The sequence below is a fragment of the Mastigoproctus giganteus genome, chromosome 13, assembly GCF_048544385.1.
Source record: "Mastigoproctus giganteus isolate SK-2022 chromosome 13, ASM4854438v1, whole genome shotgun sequence".
Lineage (NCBI taxonomy): Eukaryota > Metazoa > Arthropoda > Arachnida > Uropygi > Thelyphonidae > Mastigoproctus > Mastigoproctus giganteus.
The window spans coordinates 46,281,145-46,301,166 of NC_143587.1; the positions used below are offsets into that span (position 1 = coordinate 46,281,145).

The 20,022-nt window shown below is 37.1% G+C and overlaps 1 protein-coding gene across 11 annotated transcripts in view; it reads left to right on the forward strand.

Moving 5' to 3' along the window:
* Positions 1 to 20,022, forward strand: part of trol (terribly reduced optic lobes) — a 1,731,230-nt gene that overhangs the window by 393,885 nt on the left and 1,317,323 nt on the right. For 10 of the 11 annotated variants that reach the window (XM_090387691.1, XM_090387694.1, XM_090387699.1 and 7 more), the window contains 2 exons: positions 4,041 to 4,058; positions 15,384 to 15,491. In XM_090387691.1, the coding sequence (XP_090243817.1) occupies positions 4,041 to 4,058; positions 15,384 to 15,491 (126 nt within the window). The remainder of the gene's footprint in view (positions 1 to 4,040; positions 4,059 to 15,383; positions 15,492 to 20,022) is intronic. The other variant, XM_090387693.1, reaches the window with a different exon arrangement.

The following is a 20,022-nucleotide window of genomic DNA, read 5'->3' on the forward strand; positions in this document are numbered from 1 at the left end:
AATAGTTTTTCAGAAGAAAAGTAATGACAAGAGTAAAAGAAAACCTAGTTTTAGATGCATACTCTGGTTCTGTTCCACCTATTATTATTGCTATACATATTTCTTGTTTACTTGACGATAGTTGGCAAGAATAACTTCCTCCTGCAGAGCCAGCATTTTTGGCTCTTTGTGACCCTGCTGTGCAGGCAGATGTATGGGAGTATACTCTATTACCAAGTTGAACATCTGAGTGCTTGATACCTGTGTCCAGCTATGATCAACTCTGCATGCATCACATGCACAATACAAGCAATGAGGCATATAAAGAGCATTTCCTTAGGTAACCTGAGCTAAAGCATTCTCACTGGATTGCACCATATGCTTTGCTCTAGTCAAAGGTATAATTTTGGTTAAAAAATTATTGTTAAAAATATAGCACCATACCTCATTATCATAGCAATATAATAGTGACACTATGTAATACTGCTGTTTCTATTTAATACAGAAATATATATATATTTCTTTAAATTTATAAAGTAACAAAGTAACTAATGGCCTCTTGGTTTCCAGGGCTATATTAGCATTAGCATTAGTAGAGGCATATGATGCAAGAAAGCAAGCTTATTCAGCATCAGCCAAAAAAAAAAAAAAAAAAAAAAACCCTCTCCCATTTCACCCCTCCGTTCGTTCGAAATACCTGTCCAGTTGAGCTTTAAATTTGTTTAGGCTATCAACTTCAACAACAAGTGATGGAAGTCGGTTCCACCAACCAACCACCCGCTGGCCAAAGGCAAATTTCCGCACATCTATCCGACATCCGTCCTTCCTCAATTTGAATTTATGCCCTCTGAGGTGATTATTCTGAGAAAGATGAAGAATCCCATTGGCATTGAGCATGCTCAAACCATTCAAAGCCTTATACACCTCTATCAGATCACCTCGCCGGTGCCTAGTCTCCAGACTCTGTAATTTGCAAAACTTAAGCCTTTCTTCGTAAGAGCAACCCTTTGTTCCATTTACTAATCTTGTTGCCCTTCTCTGTACCCGTTCCAGCAGCTCTACATCCTTCTTGAAATGAGGCCTCCAGACCTGTATACAGTACTCAAGATGTGGCCTAACCATTGCCTTATACAAGGGAATAATCACCTCCTTATCCCTGCTAGAAAAATTCCTGTATATCATTGACAAGACACCATGAGCTACTCTTGCAGCTCGTCTGCACTGCTCAGAGAACTTCATATCTGCCTGCACAATTACCCCCAGGTCCTTTTCATTCTCCACCACTGTCAGTGTAGTACCGCAGAGTTGATACATTGCTCTGGGGTTACTGTTACCCATATGTAGTACTTTACATTTGTCAATGTTAAACTTCATTTGCCACCTCTCAGCCCATCTGTTCAACCTTTCCAGATCCTGTTGCAGCAGCATAGCGTCAGTAGTGTCCTTAACGACCCTGCCAACCTTTGTATCATCTGCAAACTTAGACATTAAACTTGATATCCCATCATCAATATCATTCATAAACACCGAAAACAACAACGGACCCAACACTGAACCTTGAGGAACTCCACTAATAACATTAGTCCACGTTGAGCAGTGTCCATTGATTACCACTCTCTGTCTTCTGCCACTCAACCATCCCCTTATCCATAGCAGCAATTTGCCTCCAATGCCACACTGCTCCAATTTGTGCAGCAGTCTTCCATGTGCAACAGTATCAAAAGCCTTTCTAAGATCCAAATATATAATATCAAAGTTATTCCCTGCATCCAGTTCTTTTGTGACTACATCATAGTATCCAATCAAATTGGTCAGGCAAGACCTGCCCTTAACAAAACCATGCTGCGTCTGAGCTATAACTGAATTCTTGTCTAGATGATCCTGCAGTGCTTCTTTAACCAGTGCCTCCATTAATTTACCTGGAACAGAAGTTAAACTAACAGGTCTATAATTACTTGTGTCAGCCTTTGATCCTCCTTTGTGAATTGGGGTTACATTTGCACATCTCCAGTCTATGGGTACCTCCCCTGAGTCCAAAGAAGCTCTCATAATTATGGCTAGGGGTTTGCATACTTCCTTTGCTGCCTCCTTTAATATAACTGGATAGATCCCATCCACCCCAGGTGCCTTTTTTATGTTTATCCTCAACAATCTCTCCTCCACTTTCCTCTCAGTTATTACAAAATCATCCAGCTCACTGCCAATGTTTACTTTACCTACATCATTCTCCTTCCTGAATAACTCCTCATGCGTGAATGTAGATGCAAAATACTCGTTTAGATTGTTAGCCACCTGAGCATGATCCTCAACTGTTGAACCATCAATATCCAGTGGACCAATCTGATTCATCCCTTTCCTTCTCGAGTTCAAGTATGTAAAGAAATCCTTTCTGTTTTTCTTTGCATCCTTTGCCAAGGATTTTTCGTAGTCTGCCTTTGCCTGCCTAATCTCCTTTGTGACTTGGTTACAGACCAACTTATATCTATCATAGGCTTCCATGTCACCCATTAATTTGTATGTATCCCATGCATTTTTCTTCTCTGCCACATGTCTCATTAGTCCATCTGACAACCATTTAGGCCTAAACCTTGAACAATATTTCTTAGTTGGTATGTAAAGCCTGGTAGCCACCAAGATTAGTTCCTTGAATGCTTCCCATTTTGAGTTTGCTGTTGGTAACATCATCAGTTGGTCCCACTGTATAGAATTTAAATACTGTCTCAGACCATCATAGTCGCCTTTACGAAAACAAAAACCCTTCCCTTTACCTCTGATGGTAGTTACCTCCTTGAGTAAATCCCACTTCAACACACTGTGATCACTGCCACCTAGTGGTTCATTTATCTGCAGGTTCTTAATGCATGAAGAATCACTACTGATAATCAGATCAAGAGTATTGCTCCCTCTTGTTGCCTCACGAACATGCTGATGTAGAAAACAATCATCCAATAAATCCACAAAAGCCTTGCTAGTGTGCGAGTGACCAACCCACAAATTCCAGTCAATATCTGGGAAATTAAAATCCCCCATTATAAGACTCTCTGATTTACTGGCCCACTCTATTTCCCTGTACAATATATTATTATACTCATCAGAGTCGTTAGGCCTATAGCACACTCCTACTCTCAATTTTGATTTCCCTATGCTTATGTCACACGAAACTGACTCGACACTGCCCTGTCCATCGATGTCAACTGGCTTCACTTCCTTTGACTTTATGTGTTTCTTAATTAATAGCATAACCCCTCCTCCCCTCCTGTCCTGTCTATCCTTTCTATATATATTGTATTCCCCAAATTCCAGTTCCGCATTACTTATATATGGACTGGTTATCTAAAAATTACCTAGAAGACCAACATAAATTGCTTTAAGGTTGCCCTATATTTCAATTGCTACATATTGCGGAGTGTAGTATTGTATTAATATATTCTTGTACTACTGTTTGTGATAGTAGTATAATTTAAAAATAATTACTCTTAATAATTATGATTATTGTAAATATAAGTATAGAACAGAAATATAAATATTGTACACTTGACTCATTTGCATTATTTATTACTTGATTCCTTGAAGTAAGAATTAGACGAACTTAAACATACTTCCTATCAAAAGACAAGCCCAGTATTCTAAATAATATGGATATCTGTTATCAAGACAAGGTTGAGCTGTTATCAAGTCTCCTTTGAGTTTGCTTGGAAGTGATGTGTTACCTGTTAGCAAACTTGGAGATGACCTTTACTGGTACACCTTTTGGCTTTTGATAATGGATACCCAAAATCGCAAAAGGCAATTTTGGGTATCTATTGGTATGTTTATTGTATAATAATTAATGTGGAACAAAGTGTCATTTTTAGAGTATTCATTCTACCTAATGTCTTTCACACAGTATATTTGTAAACAACAGAACTTTTAATCACTTTAAACATTTTCCAGTTCATATTTTAACTTATTATGAATATTTAAATATTGCTTAATATCTAATTATAGTTAAACCCTTTTTCTGAATTTTTGCAAAACCATAATTGTAATTATACATATTTTTTTATTTTACTGCTGTTCAGGCCAGTGGAAAACTTCAGGTACATAATTTCGATTTTTAAAATAACAGTACCAGTTGCTCATTTTCTTTTGAAATATTTATGAATTACATAAAACAGATACAGTGACTAGCTCACCTAGCCATGATCTTATCATTATATTAATGCCCCTTCAGCTATATAGGGAGGTTGCTCATTTTATTGGTGGTAAAGCTGGTGTCAAACATTCAGTTGCCATCCATAAAACTGGAAGCCAGCACCTAACTATTGGAAACTTGATTGAGATAATTACTGATTATTCATTCATATTTTAAAACTCCTGCCTTGTGGGAAGGTAGTATACTTTTGTGATGTGCATACTAGAGATTTGCCTAGGTCATATTCTCATGGAGAACCAGTGTTCTAAGGAAATATTCAGAGAAACTTGTTTGTTTCTTTTTGTGAAGAATTGCTTTGTTTATTGGGGGAAGGAGGAGGAGGAGGGGAAACATGGGTTGTATGGTTATCAGTGCTCTGGAGTTTGATAGAGAAGCTATTTTTTTATTTAATTTGATCCCCCTCTTCATTATGTTCAGTTTTTTACCAATTTCTTGTTAACAAATGCAGCCATAATAACTAACTGAGAATAGTTTTCCATAATTGCTAGCCATTAAGAAAAAAAAAAAAAAAAAATGGGAACTTAATTCAGCAGGCTTTTCATTTTCAACAGCATGTGTACAATACTGCCCTAATATGAATTATTCACATTAGCATTAGTTGAGGCATAAGATGCAACAAAACAAGTGTATAGAGCATCAGCCAAAAAAAAAAAAAAAAAACTCTTCCCATTTCACCCATCCAGTCACTCCAAATGTTTGCCTAGTTCAGCCTTAAATTTATTTAAGCTATCAATTTTCACAACAACAGATGGAAGTCTGCTCCAACAATCAACTACCTGCTGACTAAAGGCAACCTTCTGCACATCTATTCTCCAACTGTCTTTCTTTGATTTGAATCTATGCTCCCCCTCAGGTTCTTAATCTGAGCAAGCAGAAGTATCACATCAGCATTGAGCTTGCTCAAACCATTCAAAGCCTTGTACACCTCAATCAGATCATGTCACAGGTGCCTATTCTCCAGATGCTGAAATTTGCAGAATTTAAGCCTCTTTTGATAAGAGAACCCCTTTGTTCCTCTCACCAATTTTGTTGCCCTTCTCTGCACTTGTTCTAGCAAATCTACATCCTTCCTAAAATGAGGACTCCAGACCTGTACACAGTGATCAAGGTCTGGTCTGACCATTGCCTTATACAAAAGTGTAATGACCTCCTTGTCTTTGCTAGCAAAATTCCTATATATCATTGACAAAACTCAATTACCTTTTCTGGCAGCCTGTCTGCACTGCTCAGAGAACTTCATATCTGACTGCACAATTACCCCCAGGTCCTTTTCATTCTCTACCACTGTCAGTGTAGTACCACACAGTTGATACGTTATTCTGGGGTTACTGATTCCTATATGCAGTATATACATTTGTCAATGTTAAGCTTCAGTTGCCACCTCTCAGGCCATCTGTTTTTGTACATCCTGTTGCTACTGCAACAGGATGTACAAAAACATTAGTGTCATTAAAAACCCTGCCATGTATAGTCTGCAAACTTGGACATTAAGCTTGATATACATTCATCAATATCATTAATAAATACACAAAACAACAATGGGCCCAGCACCAAACTCTTGGGGACTCCCCTAATAACATTAGTCCATGTAAAACAGTGTCCATTTATTACCACTCTCTGCCATCTCCCACTCAACCATCCCTTTATCCATTGCAGCAACTTGCACTTAATCCATACTGCTCCAGTTTGTACAGCAGTCTTCTTCCATCTGAAACAGTATCAAAAACTTTCCTGAAATCCAAGTATATGATATCAAAATTATTTTTTGCTACCAGTTCCTTTGTGAGTGCATAGTATCCCATAAAATTGGTCAGACAAGACTTCCCTTTAACAAATCCATGCTGTATCTGAACTATTACTGCATTCTTGTCTAGGTGATCCTGCATCACTTCTTTAACCAGTGAATCTCTATTATTTTCCCTGGAACAGAAGTTAAACTAAGAGGTCTATAATTATTTGCATCATTCTTTGAATCCCCTTTGTGAATTGTGGATATATTTGCACATCTTCAGTCCATGAGGACCTCCCTTGAATCTAAGGATGCTTTCATAATTATGACTAAGGGTTTGATTACTTCCCTTGCTGCCTCCTTCAATATAACTGGATAGATTCCATCTGCACCAGGTGTCTTTTTTATGTTTAACTTCAACAATTTCTCCTCAACTTAGCATTAGCATTAGTAGAGGCATTTGATGCAAGAAAGCAAGCTTATGCAGCATCAGCCAAAAAAAAAAAAAAAAAAAACCCACTTCCACTTCACCCCTCTGTTCATTCAAAATACCTGTCCAGCTGAGCCTTAAACTTATTTAGGCTATCAACTTCCACGACAAGGGATGGAAGTCTGTTCCACCAACCAACCACTCGCTGGCTAAAGGCAAATTTCCGCACGTCTATCCTACATCTGTCTTTCCTCAATTTGAATTTATGCCCTCTCAGGTGATTATTCTGAGCGAGAGGAAGAATCCCATCAGCATTGAGCATGCTCAAACCATTCAATGCTTTATACACCTCTATCAGATCACCTCGCTGGTGCCTAGTCTCCAGACACTGTAATTTGCAAAACTTAAGCCTTTCTTTGTAAGAGCACCCCTTTGTTCCATTCACTAATCTTGTTGCCCTTCTCTGTACTTGTTCCAGCAGCTCTACAACCTTCTTGAAATGAGGCCTCCAGACCTGTATACAGTACTCTAGGTGTGGCCTGACCATTGCCTTATACAAGGGAATAATCACCTCCTTATCCCTGCTAGAAAAATTCCTATATATCATTGACAATACACCATGAGCTACTCTTGCAGCCCATCTGCACTGCTCAGAGAACTTCATATCTGCCTGCACAACCACCCCCCCCAGGTCCCTTTCATTCTCTACCACTGTCAGTGTAGTACCACAGAGTTGATACGTTGCTCTGGGGTTGCTGTTTCCCATGTGTAGTACTTTACATTTGTCAATGTTAAACTTCATTTGCCACCTCTCAGCCCATCTGCTCAACCTTTCCAGATCCTGTTGCAGCAGCATAGTGTCAGTAGTGTCCTTGACAACCCTGCCTACCTTTGTATCGTCTGAAAACTTCGACATTAAGCTTGATATACCATCATCAATATCATTTATGAATACAGAAAACAATAATGGACCCAACACCGAGCCCTGAGGGACTCCACTAATAACATTAGTCTACGAAGAGCAGTGTCCATTGATTACCACTCTGTCTTCTCCCCCTCAGCCACCCCTTTATCCACAGCAGCAATGTGCCTCCGATGTCACACTGCTCCGATTTGTGCAGCAGTCTTCCATGTGCAACAGTATCAAAAGCCTTTCTAAGATCCAAATATAATATATCAAAGTTATTCCCTGCATCCAGTTCCTTTGTGACTGCATCATAGTATCCAATCAAATTGGTCAGGCAAGACTTCCCCTTAACAAAACCATGCTGTGTCCGAGCTATAACTGAAGTCTTGGATGGTTTGAGCATGCTGAATGCTGATGGGATTCTTCCTCTTGCTCAGAATAATCAGCTGAGAGGGCATAAATTCAAATTGAGGAAAGACAGTGTTGCAGGATAGATGTGCGGAAGTTTGCCTTTAGCCAGCAGTTAGTTGATGGGTGGAACAGACTTCCATCTTTTGTTGAAGTTGATAGCCTAAATAAATTTATAGCTGAGCTGGACAGGTATTTTGAAGAAATGGAGTGGGTGAAATTGGAGCTTTTTTTTTTTTTTGGCTGGTGCCGCATAAGCCTGCTTTCTTGCATTGTGCCTCTTCTAATGCTAATACTATTGCAAGTTTCCTCACATCAGTTGAAAGACTGCTAGCTCCGAACAAAATTCATAGATAGCAAGTTCACAACAGAATTTTTACGAGCATTAAATGAAATATTACATAACTCTAACTTAATTATAATTGTTTTTGAAGAGCCAGTTTGTTATCAAGTAGCATTAATCGGGGAGCAAGTTTGTTTGTTTTTTTTTTTTTTGAACCAAATTGAAATTAATAAATTGACAATTTCCAGTATTTCTTAATGAGTGAGTGATCACTTAATTCTTGTAATGGTACAAGATCTTATCTTATCATCTGAATATTCTGTGGATTTCTCCTTTTCAAAATACTCTCCCTTGAATATTACACACTTTTGCCGCCGTTGTACTCACACATAGTCTCAGGCATTTATTATGCTTCTTGCAAGCCATTTTTCGAAAGACTGCGAAGTGCTTCTGTTTTGCCTCTGCAAGCATAGTTGTCAGACATGAAACGCTTGCCTTTCAGAGCTTCCTTCAGATGTGGAATTATTCCATGACCTGGAATAATTTCATCTGTCCTGTTTACATTTTGACTGTGCAAATGTTGCTAAAGGAGCACTTAAGTATGACTAGGTCTCACACTAGTGAGAGCATCAGGAATGTCCTTAAGATATAAAGCTGTTTTCAGGTACCTAGGTATGAGTATAAGAGAGCAAATCAACTTTATAGTGTATGCCAAGTATTTAAAAGGAAAAATTCAGACATTACATGCCAAGCTTAAGAGAGTGATGAGAGTTAATTGAAGTATAAAGGGCTGAGCATTGAATTTACTGTATGATTGCTTATTTGTCCCCAGCATTTCCTATTACTCTATAGCTTAGCTTCACAGGATGACAAATTCTGTAGTCAAAAAGTATATTATGCAAGCTCAAAGATTCATTCTCTTATCCATTACTAGTGTGTGCCGAACTGCTTTGACAAAGGCATTACAAGTGCTCTCTGGCAGATCTGAAAATCATTTTATCAGTACTGTTGTATTGCACTAGAAATAATTTGAGAAGGTTGATTTTGACCATAAGTTCATGTCCAGATCAAGAAAGGCTGTATACAAGACAAGCTGTCAAGGAAGAGAAGAAAAGAATTTTGAGTGAATTGGTACAAGTCTGGCAAAGCAGATGGAAGATCTGAGAAGAGGCAAGTAACGTACATGTTTTTACCCCATGTAGACATCTTAGAGGTGAGAAAGACATGCTGGCAGCAGTTCAGGGCAAATGCAGCCTTTCTAATAACAGGCCATGGGTTGGCAAAAAAACTTTTCCAGCTAGGCCCAGTAGATAGTGAAAATTGTACTTGTGGCGAAGAGGAGACGGTGTTTCAGTGTAACAACTATGTTGACATTAGGAGTCAATTAGAATTGTGTTTAGGAGGATTGGAACAACAGTTCCTCTGGAGCATGTTTGTAAAAAGGTGAAAATTTACTTCTTTTAACAATTTTCTCATTTCTGTATTTAAAAGGAGAGCACAGTTAAAGTTAGATAGTAGAGCCTGCCTCCCAGTGGCAGCAATGGAAAGCTAGTCAATTGGGAATGGTGGGATGTGCAATGATTCTCCAAAGTATAATACCTCTTGACTAGCACCAAGTAGCATGAGTGCTCCCAAAAATCGAGTTGTGTTAAAATTAAATTTCTTTTAGTTGTTTAAATGTTTTAAACACATCCAAAGTTAGAATTGTGATGAGTCATAAACCACATGTAAGCTATGGCTTGGGTGGTGGGTAATTTAATCGGTATTTTAAATATATATATATGTCCTTTTTGCATAATATATTTCCCACTTCCTTGAGAATCAAGTCATCAGCTATAGTTATTCTTGTGGAAACAAGGATCTCTGCTGCAGTAGATATCATTGTGGTGTCTGCTGCTTGGGCATGGGCTTAAGTGTTTGGTTGGGCTACTGAGTGCTTGATGGGTCCCTCTTGTAATCCTTTGAAGGTAGCACTATTCTTCAAGCCCTCATGTAAACCTATCAGAATGCTGAATTTGCTAACCTTCTTATAGTCTTTGCGAAGAAGATGCACAAAGGCAACCCCCTTATGTTTTATCATGTTCTGCTAACGGCTGATATAAAAAAAGTGAGCAAGTAATGTATAAAATATAGTCCTGATTCTCAGAACTGCTGTCAGAAGTTATCTTGAACCAGTGCATTCCTACAACTTTGAGCTAGTTGCTTTGCTGCTCTAGCCTGATGCATGATTCTATTCGATTTTTAATTTAAAAACAACACACAAAACTAACAGATACAAACATAACACTACAATAATCCCTCTTATTTTCAAATGGTGAAAGCAGTAAGAACTATGCCATTTTCAATTACTTTATGTATGTAATGTTATTTATATAGTTTATCATGTAGTGTTGTTGCACAGTATGTGGTAATGCTACTACATTTTAAATAACACTGTCTTTCTAATCTCTTCGCTAAAAACAAAAAAATGACAACCTACATGATTATAACCTTCAACCCACATATTTTTCACAATACCACTATGGTACACTAACTACAAGTTTATAATTATGAGATATATTTGCACAAATACAAAGGCTGTATGAATATTAAGTCAACTTACTAAATTCTTGTTGCTTGATAATTAATTTGGGGAGGTCTTTTGAGGAGTGTATGAAGACAAGAGTGCAATAGTACATTGCTCATTGGCTTGCTGGGTCAGCTACAGCAATTTTGCAACTGCAGGAATGCATTAAACAGTGCCTATTTTAAGCAAAAGTACTGCTTGTTACCTTCTTTAAATTTCACTTGTGTTGCTGCTACTTGATCTTTTGCATGGTCTTGCAATATGGCCATGGAAGAGATCAGGAAGATGGCCTTGCATGCTGATGCACTACAGAAATAGTGGTGGCTCTTGCAAGGGAGCATTAGTACAAGTTACTCTGTTTTTTTTAAACCAGCACAATATGCAAATTAGGCTAAAGAAAACCTTAGTTCTAGTTTTTGAATTATATAAAAGCTTTTGTTGAACTTTATAAAACCTTAGTTCTAGTTTTTGAACTATATATGAGCATTTACCAAGAAATTCACTCACTTTAGGGTACATAAACTCAACCTGTTTGAAAAAAAAAAAAAGTCAACCTGAACTGAAAAGCTAAGAAAAAAAAATCTGTAGCCATAGGAAGCCAATCTTTTTTTTTTAACTTTAGTGATAAGGCTGCATTAGAAATAGTGGACATAGTGAGTTTGTTAGGTAGTTCCTGTGGTTTCCAACAAATCCATTTTAAGTACTTTGTGATGCTGCACAACTTTGCAAAACAAGTCTATGTGAGTTATGTGAGTAGTGTGCTGTTTGATTGGTCACTTAGTTACGAGGAGGCACAATCACCAGGAAAGGGACCTCCTAGCATCCGTCCATGGCACGGGGAGCCAGACCAGAGCAGTAGAAAAATGTGTGTTGGGCTGCATGCACTCTTGCAATAGTGAGAGTGAAGGGAGCCAGCTGAAAGGAGCATTTTACAGAAAAGATGAAAGCAGGGAAGGCATAGGGAGGCAACAGAGTGAAAAGATACCAGGGCTAAAACAAAGGAAAGAAAAAATGCTCAGAGCAAGATGGGGGTTGTCCCAAGAAAAGGGTGTGAGGTGAGGAAGGAACATAAAAGTGTGAGTAGAAGTTCTGCCTGCTTCAAAGAATCATCTGGGAGGTCGAGATATATCTGTTGAACTTGACCATGGTAGAGTTGATTTGCTGGTCCTGGAGAGTTTTCTGATGGAATAATCAGGGTAGTGCAGCAGATGGAGATCAACCACCAGAAAGGCCATCAATCCCACCAGAATATTCCTTGGTCAGCTGGAAGAAGTGAGAATGATGTTACTTTCAGATCACTGCAGTCATTCTCATGAGGAGGAAGCCCAAGGGCAATTGAGAATGCCCAATGAGGATTCTCATTGGGCATTCTCAATTCTGGTTGTGGCTGGTCATGAGGGAAGAGGTGGTGCTTGGTGAGACAATAGTTTCAAGAACATTTGGTTGGTCATTTGCAGGGTTAGATATGTAGAGGTAATAATGCTATCTTTGAAAGATTGCAGAGACATACCTGCTAAAAGCTAGAAATGCTTATATTGATTCTGGCAGTTTGCTTTCTACACTGAGTGTCGTTAAATTTAAATCCAATAAGAGTTGGTTACATAGATCCAGATTGATTTTACAATCTGCAAGAAATCATCTGTGATAATAATATGGCACCACGAAATGCATTTGTGCATTTCATGGTGCCAGTCCTTCAGTTCTCCGTTCACACTGGGCATCATTTACTAGCCCAAAGTTCTAAGTTCACTTTTTTAATGATTCATGTCCTGTCATATGAAATGTATTAGGGAAGAACCAGTCAAGCTGCTGCTTGTTGAGGTGAGTGATTCTAGGTAGAAATAGCTTGGTATGGGGGCCATTTAGACATTTTTTTTCAGGAGCCGCTAAGTGGATTTTATATATTAATTTGAAATTGTTTTTCTCTAACTTTTGATTTAAAATTAAGTGTAGTATTTAGTTGTAATTCCCTGATTAATTTGGTGTATTTGTTTTTTACTTGGCCCTCTTAATTGCTTAAAAAACCACAGTAGACATCTGCTGGCATTTTGTTGTATTGATAAGAATGCTGTAAGGAAGCGGAGGACAAGTTTACTAAATTCTAATAGGGAGCTAAAGGATTTTGTAATAATGGAGAGCAAAGTGGAGGAGAAATTGTTGAAGTTAAACATAAGAAAGCACCTGGGGCAGATGGTATCTATCTATCGAGTTATAATGAAGGCAGTGAGGGAAGTAAGCAAATCCTCAGCCATAATTATGAGAGCATCCTTAGATTCAGAGGAGGTTCCCATGGACTGGAGATGTGCACATGTATCCCCAATTCACAAAGGGGAGTTCAAAGGGTGACACAAATAATTATAGACCTGTTAGTTTAACTTCTGTTCTGGGGAAAATAATGTAGTCACTGATTAAGAAGTGATGCATGTTCACTCAGTGAAGACTTTTGCACTAGGGAAAATTTTATCCTTTATATAATTTTCTTCATATGCATTGCCATCAATAGTTGCTTCCCAGTTGCATTACAAATAAAGGGCACTCATATTTTGAGAAGTATCATAGCATTCTATTCATAATACAGTGCCATCATAATTATTTTCATTGTATTGCTACCTCGTTATGTGCTAGGCAGATATCCACTCACTCTATATTTTGTTACTGCATGTTTGACAGTACAGTAATACCCCGAAGTTACGCGATAGGTGAGTCCGACGAAAATCGCGTAAGTCGAATTCGCGTAAGTCGGGGTACAACTTTGCATATAAATATATATAAATTTTGCTTAATTGGGACCAAGGACTAACAAAAACACTAGTTTAGAAGAAAAATATTAATAAAATTGCAGTTCTTTATACATATTAATACAAAATATGTATTAAAAAAAACAAATGAGTTACGTAAAAAAGTTATTTCGATGTCGATGGCTTCATAAAATCTAACAAATTCGTCTGACGACACAGCGCGTTCTTTTTTTCACGCAGAATTTCTTCGTAGCAAGCTAATAATTTTTTTATTCCTTGCTTTGTAGCTATAACGCGTCCTTCGTTGGAGTCTGTTTTCTAAAATTTTTAAGCCCTTTACAATTGAGCCCTTTTCAATTTTCAACCTGTCAAGTTTGCAATTGTCATGTGCTTTTCGCCTTTGCTTCATTTAGGCCTGTAGCACGTGCAATATCACATGGTCTTTCATTTCGCTCAAAGCGTTTCACAATTTCATATTTTTTCTCTATCGACAGAAGTGGACTGGCCATAAGCCTTACCGGGGAAACCCCGGTGGGCCAGTGTGATTTTGGCCATAAACCATAGTATGACGCCACTATAAATTTTCCCGGGTAAGAATTTTTGACCCAGTCCGCCTCTGTTTATCGATAATTGCTTTTCTTTTTCTCTCTGAATCTGCAGTGTCTTCACCAGGACGCTTCCTTTTCACACCTTTTAATTAAGTATTTTACTCATTTTTAGGGAATAAAGCACAATTACAAAACGAGGAGGCACGCTTGATACGCATAAACAAAGCTGCGCGCATGTAGCAACTGAATAAACAACACCATAAAGGCAGAGATACACTATTAACACCTCACATTTCTAGGGGTTACTACCATAAGACAATAAAAGTCCAGTTGCATTTCTGCTAGTGAAATCTGTTATAAACTGGTAGTAAACTCGATCTAATTGCATTTGCGATTATACCGATAGCTGGAATTGTGTTGGTTTTTACGTTATTATGGTGAAATGTGTTTCCCCTTCACTGATATAAAAAACATAAAAGCAGCAAAGTTGAATTTTGTTCATCTTTCGCTCTCATTCTCTGCCGTCGCACCGTATATCGATAACATATGAAAAACGACCTTGAAGATAGTAGGCGGCAGCGTTGCCAAACGAAAAAAATCAAGAACCGCGTAACTCCGAGTTCGCGTAAGTCGGGGTATTACTGTATTACAAATCAAAGACACAATACAGGGTATGCCATGAAACATGTTACCCTTTGAAATGCCACAAATAACTTTTGTAATATTCCAATTTTTTTTCTTAGTGTCATGTCATGTTGAAGACTAACTGGAATTTAATTATAAAGAATACATGGAATCTTGTTTGGGTGGATGGGGGGCACCCAGTGTTTTTAATTTTGTTGTAAAATCAATTTGTAGCATAAATAATGGCTATCCTGTTCTTTTCAAAAGGTAAATACTTTGAAAATAAGTTTCTGTGTATTGCAATGCAAATAGAATGCATTATTTATATTGCAATACTATGGAAATTGATGTTTGCATGTGGGAGGTCAGTGTCATTTTGAAAACTTATTTCTTAGTTCAAATTTCAGTTTGAATTTTGCAAGTTCTTATATTAGTAATCTTTTTAAGAAAAAAAAATCAATTTGTTTTTATACATTTTTTTTTTTTTTTTTTTTTTTTTTTTTTAAATTAAAGCTGCTATTGCTGCTGCTCTTTTCAGTGAAAGAAAGAAGCCTGTTATATTGGATAGTTATTGCTCCCTCACTTGATACAGTTTAACCATTCAAGAAATAAGTTTTATTAAGCAGTGAAAAGCTATTTCTACTGTTTCTGGAATGTTTCTGCTTATATGTAGGCTTTCATATTGTATGTTCCAAAATATTTGAAAGTTTGAGATATTAAAAGTTTTTTAACATTACATTACACAAATGGAAACTAGCAGAAATTTAATTAGAAAATATTAAAGATTCAACCATTTGGAGGAGTAGCTATGCTGTCTTATGGTTTGTTTTTGATCTAACGCTTATGCAGAAGGTAAGCATCAGGTAATCTAGGTGTATTCTAGAAGTCCTTGCAGAAAACTTTATTTTATAGATTATAAATATCATTCCCTCTGATTTTTGGTATATCAAAAATACCCAATTTTGTTATTTTTTAGCTTGTCTATCTGATCAATTCATGTGTGGAAATGGATTTTGCATTGATATTCACAGGCGATGTGATAGTTACAATGATTGTCAAGACAGTTCAGATGAGAAGGATTGCCGTAAGTTTGTTTTTATATAGTGCCCTTCATTTCTGACAGTGAATAAGAGTGACCTTTGTGGGGGGGTTAAGGTGCAAATAAATTGTTGCTCTTACAATAAAGCTTGTGGCTAATTTGGTATGCTAGAAATATAAGACGTAAGTGGGAATATACAATCAATCTTAGAAATACTAAACAAAAGCAAAAGCTACTTAATTCCATATGAGCTATAATCTAAAAATCGTTAGCTTATAGATACTGTGTCCTAATAAGCTAACAATTACTCATTTGGCCCTTGACCCATTTTTTGATTCCTAGTTTTACTGATTCCCAAAATAAAATATTTTATTGTTCTCAATAATAAGACATTGTAATAGGGAAACATTTTTTTGTACAACCCACCTTTGAAATTGACCTCTACATTTTCAAAAAATGTAGATTTAAAAAATAAAATAAATCTATATCTCCCTGTCCATCTGTATGTAATCCACTTGGTACATAATTGCTTATCTCATCTTCTAAAATGCTCTCATTCATAGAGCACCTTCTTTTGGACCTCATGAAATTGTCAGTGGACTACTTTGAATCTGCAGACCACAAATTTTCATGCCACGCCATACACGATATCTTCAAACAGGCCTATGGGGCTGGGAATTTCCATACTATAATAATTAATGATAAACACCAGCCAAGAAATTGAACTGAAAATTTACTATAAAATAAAATAATATACAGTGAAATGTGATGAAAATAAAAACACTGATTAAATTATAGTTACAAAATAATTAAAAGCAATAAAATAAAATATTCTAAAATAAACTGGGTTAAAAGCAATGAAACCTGGAGCTTTCGGAGAACTGCCGTCTCCTTCTTCAACAGCATACTACTAGTGCTAAGACACTAGTAGTATGCTGTTGAAGAAGTTTGTTTTATCGCTTTTAACCCAGTTTATTTTAGACTATTTTATTTTATTGCTTTTAATTATATTGTAACTATAATTTAATCAGTGTTTTTATTTTCATCACATTTCACTGTATATTTTATTTTATAGTAAATTTTCAGTTCAATTTCTTGGCTGGTGTTTATTTTCACGGCAATTTCACGGCTTCTTGAACGTAGCCAGGTGGGAAGGAGCAGCAGTGCGTAGCACAGTCTTCTTGATTAGACTGGGGTTTGAGCCCGTTACCACCAAATACGGAGGATGCGGAAAGGTCAGGGAATGACCACCGCATTTCCCGGAGCAGTATGGCCTTAGTTGCTAATGTTCCTAAAAACCAAATAACAACATAACAACAAACACATTGAGTTAAACTGTAGTAAGTGAAATTGGCACCACATTTGACTGCTTGGCAATTCTGCTCTCTTCTAACAATTCTTCAACTGAAACTTTGAGGATTATTATCAAATCTAAAAATTAACAAAAGGAAGTGAAATAGAATATGCAGTTTCTAAAATAATGAATCAGCAAAAATTGTTAGCTGAAAAGTTAATTATTTTACTAATGATTAATTTTAATGGCAATCTTTATATATCTAAGACTTGGGTTAAATATAAATGGGGATGAGCAAAGTGTCAGGGGAAGCTGGGCAGTTGGTTTCACATGGTTGTTAACATGTTCACGGCTTCTTGAACGCAAATGTGGCTTTCGATTTTAATCCATTTGAAGGGGAAACCACCCTAATTTTGTAACTTTTGCTTCCATTTTGACAGAAAAAGCCAGTTTTTTTTTTTTTTTTTTACCAATCAATCATTATTATTATTATTAGACATATGGTACAAGGAAACCTGAGGCTTATGCTGCACCAGCCAAAAAAAAAAAAAATTCCCAAGTTGCTCCCTGTGTGTGAGAGAGAGAGAGAGAGAGAGAGAGAGAGAGAGAGAGAGAGAGAGAGAGAGAGAGAGAGAGAGAGAGAGAGAGAGAGAGAGAGAGAGAGAGAGAGGTAGAAGGGCATCACCAAGAAAGAGAAAAATGATGATATCCAGCTCAGGACCCTGGGTTTGCCAAGCCCATTTTCACCAGATGTGAGCCCCCAATGCCATGCTTAAAAAAGCTATTAGCGAAAGTGTTAAAGGGTATGAAGATCCAGTTTTTGAGAATTATAGGGGGGGAGACGATTTAGTTTTTGCCCTCTCAATGGATAGGTGTTTGTTAAATCCCTTGACTGCCATTTGCTTTAATTTCAGTTATTGATAACTTTTTTTTTTTTTTTTTTTTTTTATGGATGAGTGATAACTCAGCTAGAGTTCTTCAATGGCAATGGCTCCCTTTGAAAAATAATTTCCTTCATTTTCATAATTGGTAAGAAGTTGCTGTACAGTGAATTTACAGAATTTCTTTCAGAGCATCTGAAAGCTTGTGAAGAACCTGTGTCAGTGTTACTTTCCTTTTTTGAATTATTTCAAGCACAATTCAGTGCTCTGAACTTTGTCCCAAGATGCCAACTGATTTTCTGATCAATGGCATAGCCAGGGTAGGGTCAGCAGGTACATTTTGCCCTCTGATCCCAAAATCAAATCTGGTATTGTGGCACTTTTTAGCATTAGGGAATTGTTGATGTGGGCTGATCAGACTTGATGGCCCTCCAATTTTAATTCCTTCGAGGGCACCCACCCTGGTTAATATCTCATAGGTCCATAATAATGTTGAGTTGGCACCTAATATATTCCCGTTCCTTACATTGAGCACACACAAATACATTCCCCTTGGCAATATATACCTTTCCTGATAGTTCTGCAAACACTAAAGAAGCCATACATTTCTTAAGGCCGTGATTCAGAGGGCAAATGCCCCTCAGTTTTCTCCTGAACCACGACACTCCAACTAGTTTGAGCCTTTTGCTTTGCTGCTCTGGTCTGAAGCAAGACTTTCGTTCAAATTCAGTATAATTAAAAATGCTACCTTAAACTATTATACCTAATTCAGTAATAACACTCTGCACTGGTTTATGCTATGAAGTTTACTTTTTAATTATATATAATTAAAATTTGAATGTTCTTACCAATACAAAAAAATAATGGCAAAAGTCAAATATGGTTCCTTAAGCAATTGTAAACGATAAGTAACAATCGAATTCAGAAGCATAATCAGAAAATAACACAAAAAATAACCATACTTCTAATTCTAAATGAAAAATTAAATGCAATAACAGTCCTACTCCAATTTTCCAGTTAGGTAGCAATAATTCTACCATGCTACCAGATTTGTGTTATATGTATTAAGTTCTGCTATTATGCTTTGAAAGTTATGAGTTAATTATAATATATAACAAAATTATGCAACTAATGCCAGCCTAAATGATTCAAACTTAAGAGCTACCTATTTTCCACAATAGAAAAATAGGAATTTCCCTACAACTTCCTATGTAACAATAACAGTGGTAGCAATGGTGAGATTTGAATGATACAAAGGTTCTATGTATGTTAAGCAGTACCCTACAAAATCACTTGCTTAATGGAAAAATAAACTAATGAACATGACTAGGACTATAAAGCTACTTATAGGGTAGGATTTAATGAAAATTAGGTCAATAAAATGGCAAATTTTTTTGAAAACTTAGTTTCCCGGAGCTGAAAATTCTTTGACTAATATGTGAATACTCTGAATATTTAGCATTAGTAAAGGCACATGATGCAAGAAAGCAAGATTATATAGCATCAGCCAAAAAAAAAAAAAAAAACCCTTCTCATTTCATCCATCCACTCGCTCCAAATGTTTGTCTAGTTCTGCTTTGAATCTAATTAAGCTATCAACTTTTACAACGACAGATGGAAGTTTGTTCCAGCAATCAACCACCTGCTGGCTAAAGGCAAACTTCTGCACATCTATCCTACAACTGTCTTTCCTCAATTTGAATTTATGCCCTCTCAGGCAATTATTCTGAGCAGGAGGAAGAATCCCATCAGCATTGAGCGTGCTCAAACCATTCAAGGCTTTATACACCTCAATCAGATCACCTAGCAGGTGCCTAGTCTTCAGACACTAATTTGCAAAACTTAAGCCTTTCTTTGCAAGAGCAACCCTTTGTTCCATTCACTAATCTTTTGTTGCCCTTCTCTGTACTTGTACCAGAAGCCCTACATCTTACTTAAAATGAGGCCTTCAGACCTGTATACAGTATCAAGGTGTGGCCTGACCATTGTATTATACAAGGGGATAATCACCTTATCATTGCTAGAAAAATTCCTGTGTATCATTGACAAGACACTATGAGCTACTCTTGCAGACTGTCTGCACTGCTCAGAGAACTTCATATCTGCCTGCTCAATTACCCCCAGGTCCTTTTCATTCTCTACCACTGTCAGTGTAGTACCACAGAGTTGATACGTTGCTCTGGGGTTGCTGTTTCCTATATGTAGTACTTTACATTTGTCAATGTGAAACTTCAGTTGCCACCCCTCAGCCCATCTGTTCAACTTTTCTAGATCCTATTGCAGCAGCTTACTGTCATTAACAACCCTGCTGACCTTCGTATCATCTGCAAACTTGGACATTAAGCCTGATATCCCATCATCAGTATCATTAATAAATAAATAAAGCAAAAATGCACCCAAC